Here is a 10,811-nt window from a genome sequence, read left to right as displayed (position 1 = left end):
ACAGGGTCAGGTCGACACAATGCACAAAGCATATGTGCTCCGAGGGTGCCCCACTTTAAACCATGGGCATCATTATGGCTCATGATGTCGAAACGTGGTGTGGTGAAATGAGTGGCTCTTTGAAAGTTGAAGCGTCTCTGGCAGGTGGAGTCTTATAACAGAAACCATATGTGGCGCAGCAGTGGCGCTCCATGGCAGTAGACCTGCGGTGCTGTCGCTGGTATTGTTGTTGCGGCCTGAAGAAGGAGAAACAGGTGTCGTGTTGACCGCAGAACGACAGCTGAGCTTTCCATCAGAGCCTTGCACTGATTAGCTCGGGGAGTATGCCTGTTAAAACCGTGACAAGAAACATGCTGAGAAAAGAGTCGGTCAGAAACCGGGCAGACCAACCGTACAGGCACATTTCCACTGGACGAGTAATGACCCACAGGGGTTGTTGCATGCTTTGTTTCACATTATGAAGGTGCTGAGTGGGAGCAGAAACAGATACCTGCTTTAGGGATCACTGGGACTGAACCCTTTTACAGAGTCAGGGACATAATGGCTTAGCTCTGCCGTAAAACACCTTCACACGTCCACCCCCAACAAATGGCCAGTATCATGGTGTGGCAGTTTGTATTGAGCAGTTACAAGAACAGATCGGCCAACGTGCTCCTGGGTTCCTGTCCTGCCTATCATCCACATGCTGAGTGTGTATCGTTTGTGGTGAATATTGAGAGCTAGCTGTGTTGTTTAGTGATAATGTAGTATGCTCTCTCCCGCTGGTGTCCACAGAGTCCAGGAGGGGAGACAACCAGGATGTAACTGTGTTCCCTCTCGTGCCCTGTGGTGCTGTAGTGCATACTGTACGTGCATGTTGTGCTGATCAGATACCGTCATTGGAGTGGTATCCACCTTAAGGAGTATTGAATATTTCCCTGGCTGTTTTCTACATGGGCTCTTGTGCTACATTATGTTGTTATGTTATTTTTGTTATATGTTATTTTGTAATCTTATATGTCGTCTACTGCGTAGATGTTGCCTGCCAAATCATAAGAATTTCGCTGCGCTGAAGCTATTTGGTGCATGTGACAATAAACACTTTTGATTTGACTTTATAGTTGAGGACGAAGTAGGATCGGCTGAGTTCATCTGTCTGAACAGTGTTGTGTTAGGGAATGATGAAGCTTATTAATGCCTAGAGCGAGTTTGGGTCCTGACCATGGCCATCTCCTGTCTCCGCCCTCACAGAACCCTCTATGTCAACCATGCCGCCTGGCAACGCCTCGCCTCCGGAGGGCGCCTCCTCGCCAGGGGGTGGCGGAGAGCCGCACGCCATTCCGCGGCGCCACGCCCCCCTGGAGCAGCTGGTGCGGCAGGGCTCGTTCCGCGGCTTTCCCGCGCTCAGCGGGAAGAACTCGCCCTTCAAGCGGCAACTCTCGCTGCGTCTCAACGACTTGCCCTCCACGCTGCAGCGCAAGACCGACTTCGGGACCAAGAACCCAGGTGAGCCTCTAACCCTCAGAACAAACATGAGTGAAGGTGGTACCTCAAACAGCCTCGGGTTTATCTCCACCGTCTATGCTGTTCAGTATTCATGCATCAGAGAAAAAAAATACCTGTTCATACAACGCTGCATAAATGCAAGGCTTTGAGAGTATGCTGTATGAAGTCTTCGCTTGTACATCTCTATCAGTAATATCAATGTATACAAACAGACTGCGTTCACACTGATGAGCCCCTCTACCAGTTCAGAAGAGTTGGAACTATGCCCAAAGCTTTGCATTCTGGAACATGTATGCATTACAGAATTGCATGGTATTGTTCAAAAGATGCCTATGTCATAACCATGGTTTGTGAACACTAGCAATTTTAGGGAAGGAAAAAGTCTTTGATTCCATCCAAGAAACTTGCCACAAATGCTCTCAGAATTCCTCACAGAATTTCTAAATATATTAAGTATCAAAGCCCCCTGGGAGCGTCTTAATATTTGAGTGAGGCGTATGAGATTATGGGTTCAGCAGACGTCTGCATGTGAGGAGATGCAGAAACGGAGCTTCTCTGGCTCAGAAGCTTGCCTGTAGCATTTCAGTCACTAAATCACCAGTCTAACACTGGCATGAAGTCTTCATCCGTCTTTTCAGTGACATCTTGCTCACTAAATTTAGCCAGCTGCCGGTGCCTTGCCAGTATCACGTGATGCAACTTGATAATGTTTACGGTATGACCTACTAAGATGCCATCAGGCTTAGGGTTGCCCTCATTCCAGGCTTTTCAGCGAGCGAGGGTTAGTTTTGTTATTGTTGTGGTTTGAAAATCCTTAAACGGAAGGCTACGCTTAAGGCCCTGACTCACTGCGGAAGGTCAAGAGTGCCAAAAACATAGTGGCACGTTCGTCCGCGTGCTCTCACTGGAGTTCCTCCCCGAGCCTCAAAACCACCAGATCTTCCGCCTCTTTACAACCACACATTCTGGCAGTGGCGTCCTCCATCATGCGGTTACTGCTCATCAGCGGTAGTCGAGTCATAACCACAGTCGGTACATTTCTCTCAAATCCAGCCGAGACGTGATCCATTATTAACGATATTACATGACTAAGTGTTTGATTGTGATGGTAAGGGGGCCGACTTGGCAGCGGCTTAGTTCCTCTGCTGTGATTGGACGATCGTATGGGAATTATAGTCGATGCAGGGACCAGGATTCCCACACCGCTTTGATTACATAAGGGATGAACCGCTTTAAAAGATCGGTAAACCTTTAGATAAAAATCCAAGCTTGTCATGCGACTAAAATAGATTAATATTGAAAAATACAAACATCAGCAACACAGTATGTAAGACTGATTTGACATCAATAAGGCTCTCAGAGTAAATTTCGTTCCCCACATGAGAGTGGTTGTTCCCTAAACAAATACATCATTATATATTTATGTTGTTCACTGACATTAGCTTGTGTGGGATCTAAAATGTGCACTTGCACATGTCAAGTATGTTTTTTTTTATTGTCATTTGACTGTCAGGGACAACTTCAAAATGCTTGAATACTCAAATAATTGTAATTTAAGCTTTACCTGACCGACTTTTTCCTCTGGTCTCCCAGTCCCAGAGATGGACCTGACTATGTCTGGAGAAGCCGACAGCATCAACGACCTGTGTTGCCAAATCAACAGCTCCTTCACCAGACCATCAGAGGAGCTGTATGCCAAACCCTCCACTAACGGCTTACCAGTCAACACCATCCCCCCCATGATCCCCCCTCCACCTGCCCCACTGCAGGGTGAGTCATTTCCCCCTCACCCCTCCGGTGCAGAGCAGTGTAATGTAGTGTGTCAGAATCACTGAAATCACAAGTCTACTGGTTTGACACTTGAATTGTATTAACCACAGCCGTGAGGATATCCTTTACCAACCCCAATCTCACCCGTGTTATATTCAGCGTTTGACAGACAAGTTACAGATATAGAATACATATAGTTATTTACAGATATATGCGTAGATTCTAAATAAACATTAATGTGTGTTACAGTCCTTTAATGAACATAAGTGTATTATAATCTAGTCAATCTTTTGTGAAAATGTGCTGTTCAAAAGAGTTTATTGAATGGAATGTTAAGCTCTTTCCTGTCTCCTCTCTCCAGCCACCACCTCGTGGGTGCAGACCGAAGGCCCAGGGCAGGCGCCCCCTGCTGGCCCACAGGGAGGCCACAGGCGCACTCCTTCAGAGGCCGAGCGTTGGCTGCAGGAGGTCTCCAAGGCAGTGATGGCCACGCAGTCTACTCCACCCCTGCTTCCTGCCCCCGCCCTACCGCCACCTCCGATACCCATCCTACCGGGTCCACCGGTGCCTACCTTAGCTGGGCCAACATTACCGACCTTTGTGGGCCCTTCAGTACCAACCCTAGCAGCTCCGCCATGCTCGCTGCCCACAGCCATGCAGCCCTTCCCCCTGGCGTTCGATGCCACCCCGGCGCCGGTCGGAATGTTTGCCCAGCCGCCCCTCCAGCCTGCCTTTGTGGCAATGCAGGCCTACATGCCCGCCATGGCTAACAGCATGACGTACCCCAACGCTAGTGTTCCAGTGGTGGGCATCACACCATCCCAAATGGTGGCCAACGTCTTCTGCACGGCAACCGGATCAGGTGGAGCGGCCTCGATGGGAGTTAACATGGGGGCCAAGATGAGCACCGGGCATCAGCCGGCCTTCCAGAACCTTCCCGGAGGCTTCCCAACAGTTCCCTTCTCCACTGCGCCGATGGTCAACGGCCTCCCACATAATCCCACGTACGCCACCAGTGTAACGTCTAACGGGGCAAACCACTGCACGGGAGCCAGCAGTGTGAGCATGGCCAGCAGCCTGGCGAGCAGCATGGCGAGCAGCGTGGGCAGCAGTGGCAGCGGTGGCGGCTGGCCCATGGAGAGTGCGCTGCCGCCGCCAGCCCACCCACCGGCTGACTTCGACGCGAAGTGGGCGGCCCTCGAGTCCAAAACGCAGCCCAAAACAGCCAACCCCTTTTCCAATGACTTACAAAAGACCTTTGAGATCGAGCTTTAACTGTGTTGAACTGTGCCAGGGGATGGGGGGTGGTGGGCTGGCCCCTGTTCCCCAATGCAAGACTGAAACCACTTTGCTCCACCCAACCCCCCTCCCCCAACCCCCCCCCCCCCACTGCTTTTGTTTCTCTTTCCTCTGTAGAATGTATCCTCCGTTTTCTTTCTACCGAGAGAGTCTCCATCGTGCACCTGTACCACTGAATGCCACGAGAGGATTGTTTCCATGGAGGGGGGAAGGGGGCTGTCATCTTGCATCCTGTGTCCATTGAAGAAGACACCACCCAGAACACTTATTACCCCCCTGAGTCATGCTTTTCAGGCCTCCGCCATGGCATTAAGACAGGGAGTCTAGGCTTGAGTTCATATTAACTGTCACAAGCGATGATCTCAGTTCACAAGCAAATGAGGGGAAAAAAAGACGACGAGTGCTTAGCTGATGAACTGAACAGAAGGCTCCAGTTTGCTATTTATTATTTCCATTTTTACAAGTTATATGTTAAATCTGATATTTTTATTCCACAAGAAAAAAAATTGTATGTTTTTGACGGTTTTCCCTGTATTTATTTCTGTTGAGCGGGAAAATGGGAATTGTAATCGGGCTTGTTTTAGCGGGAGGAGGAATGACTCACCAAACGAGAAGCTGTGTAGTGTGAGCCATTTTGATGGATTCTGTGCGGGCGGACAAAAGGAAGGAGTGAGAGAAAGAAAGAGAGAGTGTGTAAATAGCATGTTTCTTTTTTTACTCTCCCTCTATTTACTATTTCAACCTCAGTGAGTCACTGTTGAAAACCACCATGTCACCACGTCCCTCATTACACTTGGCCCGCCTCACCAGGGTCCCCCAGAATGTGCCAGAATGTTCTGGAAGCTTCATGAATGGCACATCTGACATCAGAAAAGGGTCACCGAGACCAGTGCTTCATTACAGTGCTTTATTTATGTTCTCCAAAGGGAAATCGTCACTGTGCAGCCAGACCCTAGGGACATAGAGGATTGAGATGGGGTGGGGGTGGGGGTGGGGAGTTTGCCCCTGTGCAGAGCGCCTGTAGGAGCTTTGACTGGAAGGGTTTGGAGTAGAGGAGGCAGGAGACATCAAACAACCCCAGATAACCGCAGACGCTGGGGCAGACATGCCGCTGATCTGGCATGAATTCACCACCAGCTTAGGTGCCACAGCTGCTCCCAAATCAGTTGCTATTTTGAATGCTGCTACTGTCCGTTTCGTGGAGAGGCGGTTACACCATTATTAGTCAGACACTTGTAAAGGAGGCTTTTTCCAAGAACAGCACCACAAGGAATAGTAACAGACATGGGCTGTTTTTTTTTTGTGAAGGACCGCTAGACCTGATCAGTTCTGTGACTAAAGCCTTCTGAACAGGACAGGACAGACCATCCAATCAAGCAGCAGCAGTGACATTTAGGAAAGGTTACAGCATCACGCAGGGTTTGTTTGAGCTGGCGTGTTGAATCTTGTAGGGGACGACCGCAGGTAGAGGACTTCAGAGGGATCGAGGAAAGGTGGACTAGAAAGGGCTGGCTTAGAGGAGAGAGGGGCAGCGATGAACAGAGCTACAGCTGGAGGAGGGAGGAGCAGTAGAAGGAAGAAGCGGTGGAAGTTGCTTATCGGCTTAGAATGTGGAAGACTACAGGAAGTAAACGAAAGCCTCTGTGAAGGAATCGGCAGGTTAGGATGGTTTAAACAGGGATGAATCGGAAAGGATTGAACGCTACGTGGAAATGTTTCCGTTTATTTTTTTATATCCATTGAGGTTCCAAATGTTCTTATTTATAATTTTATCACTGACAAAGAATTTATTTTTTCAAGTAATCCAAAAATTTGACCCCCTCTCTTAGTAGATTTTCTGTCCATTCCATTTACTAGACATACAAATGAGGGAATTGTGTCACACAGATGTCTGTGTTTTCATGTATTGTATGTAAACATCATGACATTTGTATCTCTCCTAAAGCAACTAAGAATGACTAATAAGTGGGGAAGAGAACACTGTGCGGGGCATTCCACATTCCTAATGGCATGTTCCATTGACTTAGACCAAATTAGCCAAACAAGCCTGGAATGATGCAAAGAGAGTCAGTGGCCCCAATAGGGGAGCCGAGGGACGGGGTTGGCACAGGGCATCCTTGAGGGTAAGGGGGATTTTTCAGTCATGGAAAAGAGCGAGAAGGACAAATTTAGAGAGCAAAATACACAATCTTTCTTGACCACTGCAGAACTAGAGATCAGCTTCAAAGCCCTAAAGGAAGCAGTGGAGAGTTTGGGGGGGAGGGTTTATTTTGACAGTCTGTTATTGATTTCAGGAAAATGGGTCTAAAAGGAATATAACACACACACACACACACACACACACACACACACACACACACACACACACACACACACACACACACACACACACACACACACACACACACACACACAATCACTCACACTCACACTCTCTCACACACACTCTCACTCACACACTCACACTACTTTACAGAATTCTTCAGAGCTCCCTCGCTGGGTTTAGCTGATAGCATGGCATGCAGCAAATCTACTGGTTTATGTTCTTCATTTGCTGGTCATTAACTCCTACTTAGCGGGTCAAGCAAGACCAGCCTTCTCTCTTTGTGTGGCCCAGTGACACTCTCGCCTAATCCCCAGTCCCAAAGACATGACCGTGGTAGGTAGGGGGGGGTCCCCAGTCGAGTTTTCTGGGCTCATTCGTTCTTTCATGATTTTAAAAGTGGGGGAGTGCTGCCCCGTGTTTTATGCAGAGGACAGTCATGGTGCAATTGGTGTTAATTTATTGGCTCCGGCCATTTTGTCCACATTAAAAAAAGGAATAAATGAAATTAAAAATGTAGGTTGTTCAAAACAAACTAAAAATTACCTCATAAACCTTGATTGTAAAACTGTAGTGTAGTGATAACAAGCCAGTGGAGTTTATTTTTAATCTTTATTTACAGAATTTTGTATTTAAACCTACATATTTGTATTGTAATTACATTGTACAAAGATAAATAAATAATATAATATAAAAAAAAAACTTCTTGCGTTGGTGGTTTGCTTGCCTCTACTCTCTTCCTCCCACATAAACACAGCTGTTTTGTTTCTCCTAGACTATCTCACTTTGCATATCCACTCTCTGTGTTCAGAACAGATTCTTTCCAACAGTTAAGAACACAGTTGGAATCTATTAAGGCTTCAGGCTCCTGTTTTGTGTTGTCAAGATTCCCCCTCCATGACAGACAGTAGCCCATGAAAACACAGAATCTTATGCTCACATTCCCACCTCTCAGGACACCACTGCTATTGTAAGACTTCTCCCCTGACCTGCTCTTAAGAAGTACACGCCAGCTTACGGTAGGGGTTCTCTGGCTCATCCCCACAAGACGACAAGACTCATCCTCACACTCTCCAATCAAGCGTCCCCTTGGCTGAGCTCTACGGCGCTGTGAAGCCGTGATGAACCCTTCCCACCCTGAGGAACCCACTTGGCACACACAAAAGATTCATTGTGTGCGCAGAGCATTGCATGTGGAACGATTTACAAACTACACAGTAATGTCCTAATGTCCTCTGGTCTGTGTGCAACCATTATATGTCTCTGGTGTATGGGTTGAGTGATGTAGGAGTTATCTCAGTTCTGGTGTTTTAGATCAAATTGACGTGTCCTCACATTGCAGATCACACAGTTTAGTGGTGCCAGTGGAAGTGCAGCTTCATATGGGAAGGCTTGGGACCAGATACTGTGGATGAGTACAGATGTATATTATATACCCCCCCTGCTCCTGAATCAAGAATACTGTGGAAATGCGGCATCTTCATTCCTAAATTTGTGTCCGCGCAAAGCCCCATGCACAGCAAGGTCAGTGCAGTTTACTTTCCCATCTCGTCTTACACGCATCCTCCCCCCCAGCTCCCTCCACAACACATGGTCCTGCCCCGCTCCTCTCATCATCTGATAGTGCCCACGGGCGCTCGCTGAGACCAACTGTTGTGTGGGCGAACATCTAAACCTGAGAAACCAACACACGCAAGCTGCAGAGGCAGGCTGAGGGTGAACCACGCAGCAGATCCCCCCCCCCCCAGCAAGATGCCTAGATGCCTGTTTCCCAGGAGGCCGTGAGAAAACAGAAGAAAACGTGAGGATCTCCAAAACAAGACAGTGCTCTCATTGTCATTGTCTCATTCTCTCACCATTCCAAAGGAGGGGGTGGGTGGGAGGTGGAGTTGGAGTTGGAAAGCAGGGTGGACATGCAGGATGGGTTGCCATGGAGACCACGAGGTACAGTCATTTATAAACATCCAAAAAGGGCCACGGTAAGCAGAACAGCACAGAACGAAAAAGGAGCACAGGGACTCTACATATCAGCTAGCATTATGGTGACATACTATGCAAGATTTAAAAAATGTTTCATTGTCCTCACATGCAGTCACAGCAGTTTTCTTACAGCCACATGTCCCTGTGGAGACACTGACCTGGATGTACTGATTGAAGATTAGGTCTAATTACCTTCTCAAAACAAAAACACACACTCAATTTGTACAAGGTTTACACTTGGCTGAGGAAACACTCAACAAATGCTGCCACTTAAAGTAATAAAAGTCACAAATTCGCTCCCCAAAAAAAAAAATCCATGGCCACATTCACCCAAATGGCACATAATTAGTTCGTTTTTTTTTTTTTGCATCCAAACAATTCCAGACAAAATGGCCCACACCACAACAGCACCGTTTAAGGGAATGTGCCGTGGCACAAAACAAATCTCCATCACTGAAATATTGATGATGTGAGGAACGCAAAGGGACATGTTTGGCTTTCATTTCCTATTTCCTTCACCGGGCCTGCCAACCGGTATAAGCCAGAACAGAACCACCAGTCAGGCACCTCGGCGTGACCTTTGCTAGTCACGCTCCTGGGATGAAGGAGGCAATTGCCTTTTACCTCCCAGAGGGAAACTGGGCCACATAATTAATGGAGGGGTGTGTGTGGTGGGGGGGGGGGGGGGGGGGGGGTGTATTTGACTTCTACCTCACCAGTCCCATCAGCCGGCTCCCATCGACTAACTCCTCACTCAGGCCGCGGTGGAGACAGATTGCCCAGGAAGGCAAGCTGCTGTGAACTGCACGGGCCACAGACTTAAGGACGTGTGCCTGTTACAACCATGTGCAGAGACAGACAAGACTGTTTAGACAGGCGGAAAGACAAACAGACATGCTGACAGAAAGCTATGGCATGCAAGGTGTGTAGAAAGAGATTATTTCTGTACGTTATTATGCATCAACAATTCCAGGGAAATGCCAAACCCTGCCAAACCCTCTTATGGCCTTGCCAGGCCCACACCAATCACATCAACCTATATATATATACATGCATATACTATAGTTATAGCATTTGAAGCAAATTTCAAGTTGATGGTAATGCACTATGTCCATTCAGGGTCTGAGAGCTCAGGTCAGGACATGTGCTGCATGTCTACGGCGTTCCAGGCAGTAATGGCTTTGTGAATATGACTGGAGTTGGTAAAGGATCCTGCTATCCTCCCTGAGGTGCTCTGATCGTCAGCCACGGCAACATGATGAGGGTGTGCTACTGTCAATAGCGGAACAGATGGCGGTGCCTGATAACAATTACAGAAAATATTAGAGAAACTGGCTCCTCGTAGAAATGGCACTCCTCCCTGGAATGAAAACACTGGAAGGTTGGCAGGGAGGCCAGTGGAAGGGAATCTTTCTGCCAAAAGAATAATTTCAACTGGTTGTGTGGGGAAGGATTCTCTCTTTCTCTGCACCTATTTCTTTCTCTGCCCCTCTCTCTCTACTGTACACCCCCCATCTCTAATCGCACCATCTCTCTCTCCCCCTCCCTCTAACTCTTTTGCTTTGTCTCTTCCTCTGCTTCCCTCCTCCCCATCTCTTTCTCTCTCTCTCCTTCTGTGCTCCCTTCCTCTCTCTCCCCCCCCCTCTGTGCTCCCCTCCTCTCTCTCTATCTCCCTCTGCGCTCCCTTCCTCTCTCTCTCTCTCTGTACTCCCCTCCTCTCTCTTTCTCTATCCCTTTCTGTGCTCCCCTCCTCTCTCTCTCTCTCTCTCTCTGCGCTCCTCTCCTCTCTCTCTCCCTCTGTGCTCCCTTCCTCTCTCCCTCTCTCTCCCTCTGTGCTCCCCTCCCCTCTGTCTACCTCACTCTTTCTCTCTGTCTATCTCTCTCTCCCTCCTCCTCTCCTCTCTTCTCTATGTGCCTAAGCCCCTGTGCCCTGGCAGTGTCTGGCCGTGGCAGT

At 48.2% G+C, this 10,811-nt stretch overlaps 1 protein-coding gene across 3 annotated transcripts in view; it reads left to right on the top strand.

Annotated features, from left to right (window-relative positions):
• numbl (NUMB like endocytic adaptor protein) overlaps nucleotides 1-5,511 on the top strand; it is a 42,645-nt gene extending 37,134 nt beyond the window's left edge. For all 3 annotated transcript variants that reach the window (XM_080844730.1, XM_080844728.1, XM_080844729.1), the window contains exons 7-9: nucleotides 1,231-1,485; nucleotides 3,079-3,255; nucleotides 3,617-5,511. In XM_080844730.1, coding sequence (XP_080700856.1) covers nucleotides 1,231-1,485; nucleotides 3,079-3,255; nucleotides 3,617-4,530 — 1,346 coding nt within the window. In that variant the 3' untranslated portion in view covers nucleotides 4,531-5,511. The remainder of the gene's footprint in view (nucleotides 1-1,230; nucleotides 1,486-3,078; nucleotides 3,256-3,616) is intronic.
• The last annotated feature ends 5,300 nt before the right edge of the window (nucleotides 5,512-10,811 follow it).

This window comes from Sprattus sprattus, assembly GCF_963457725.1.
Source record: "Sprattus sprattus genome assembly, chromosome: 9".
NCBI classification, from domain to species: Eukaryota; Metazoa; Chordata; class Actinopteri; order Clupeiformes; family Clupeidae; genus Sprattus; species Sprattus sprattus.
Note: the sequence above shows the minus strand (reverse complement) of the source record. Positions and strands in the feature narration are given on the sequence as shown.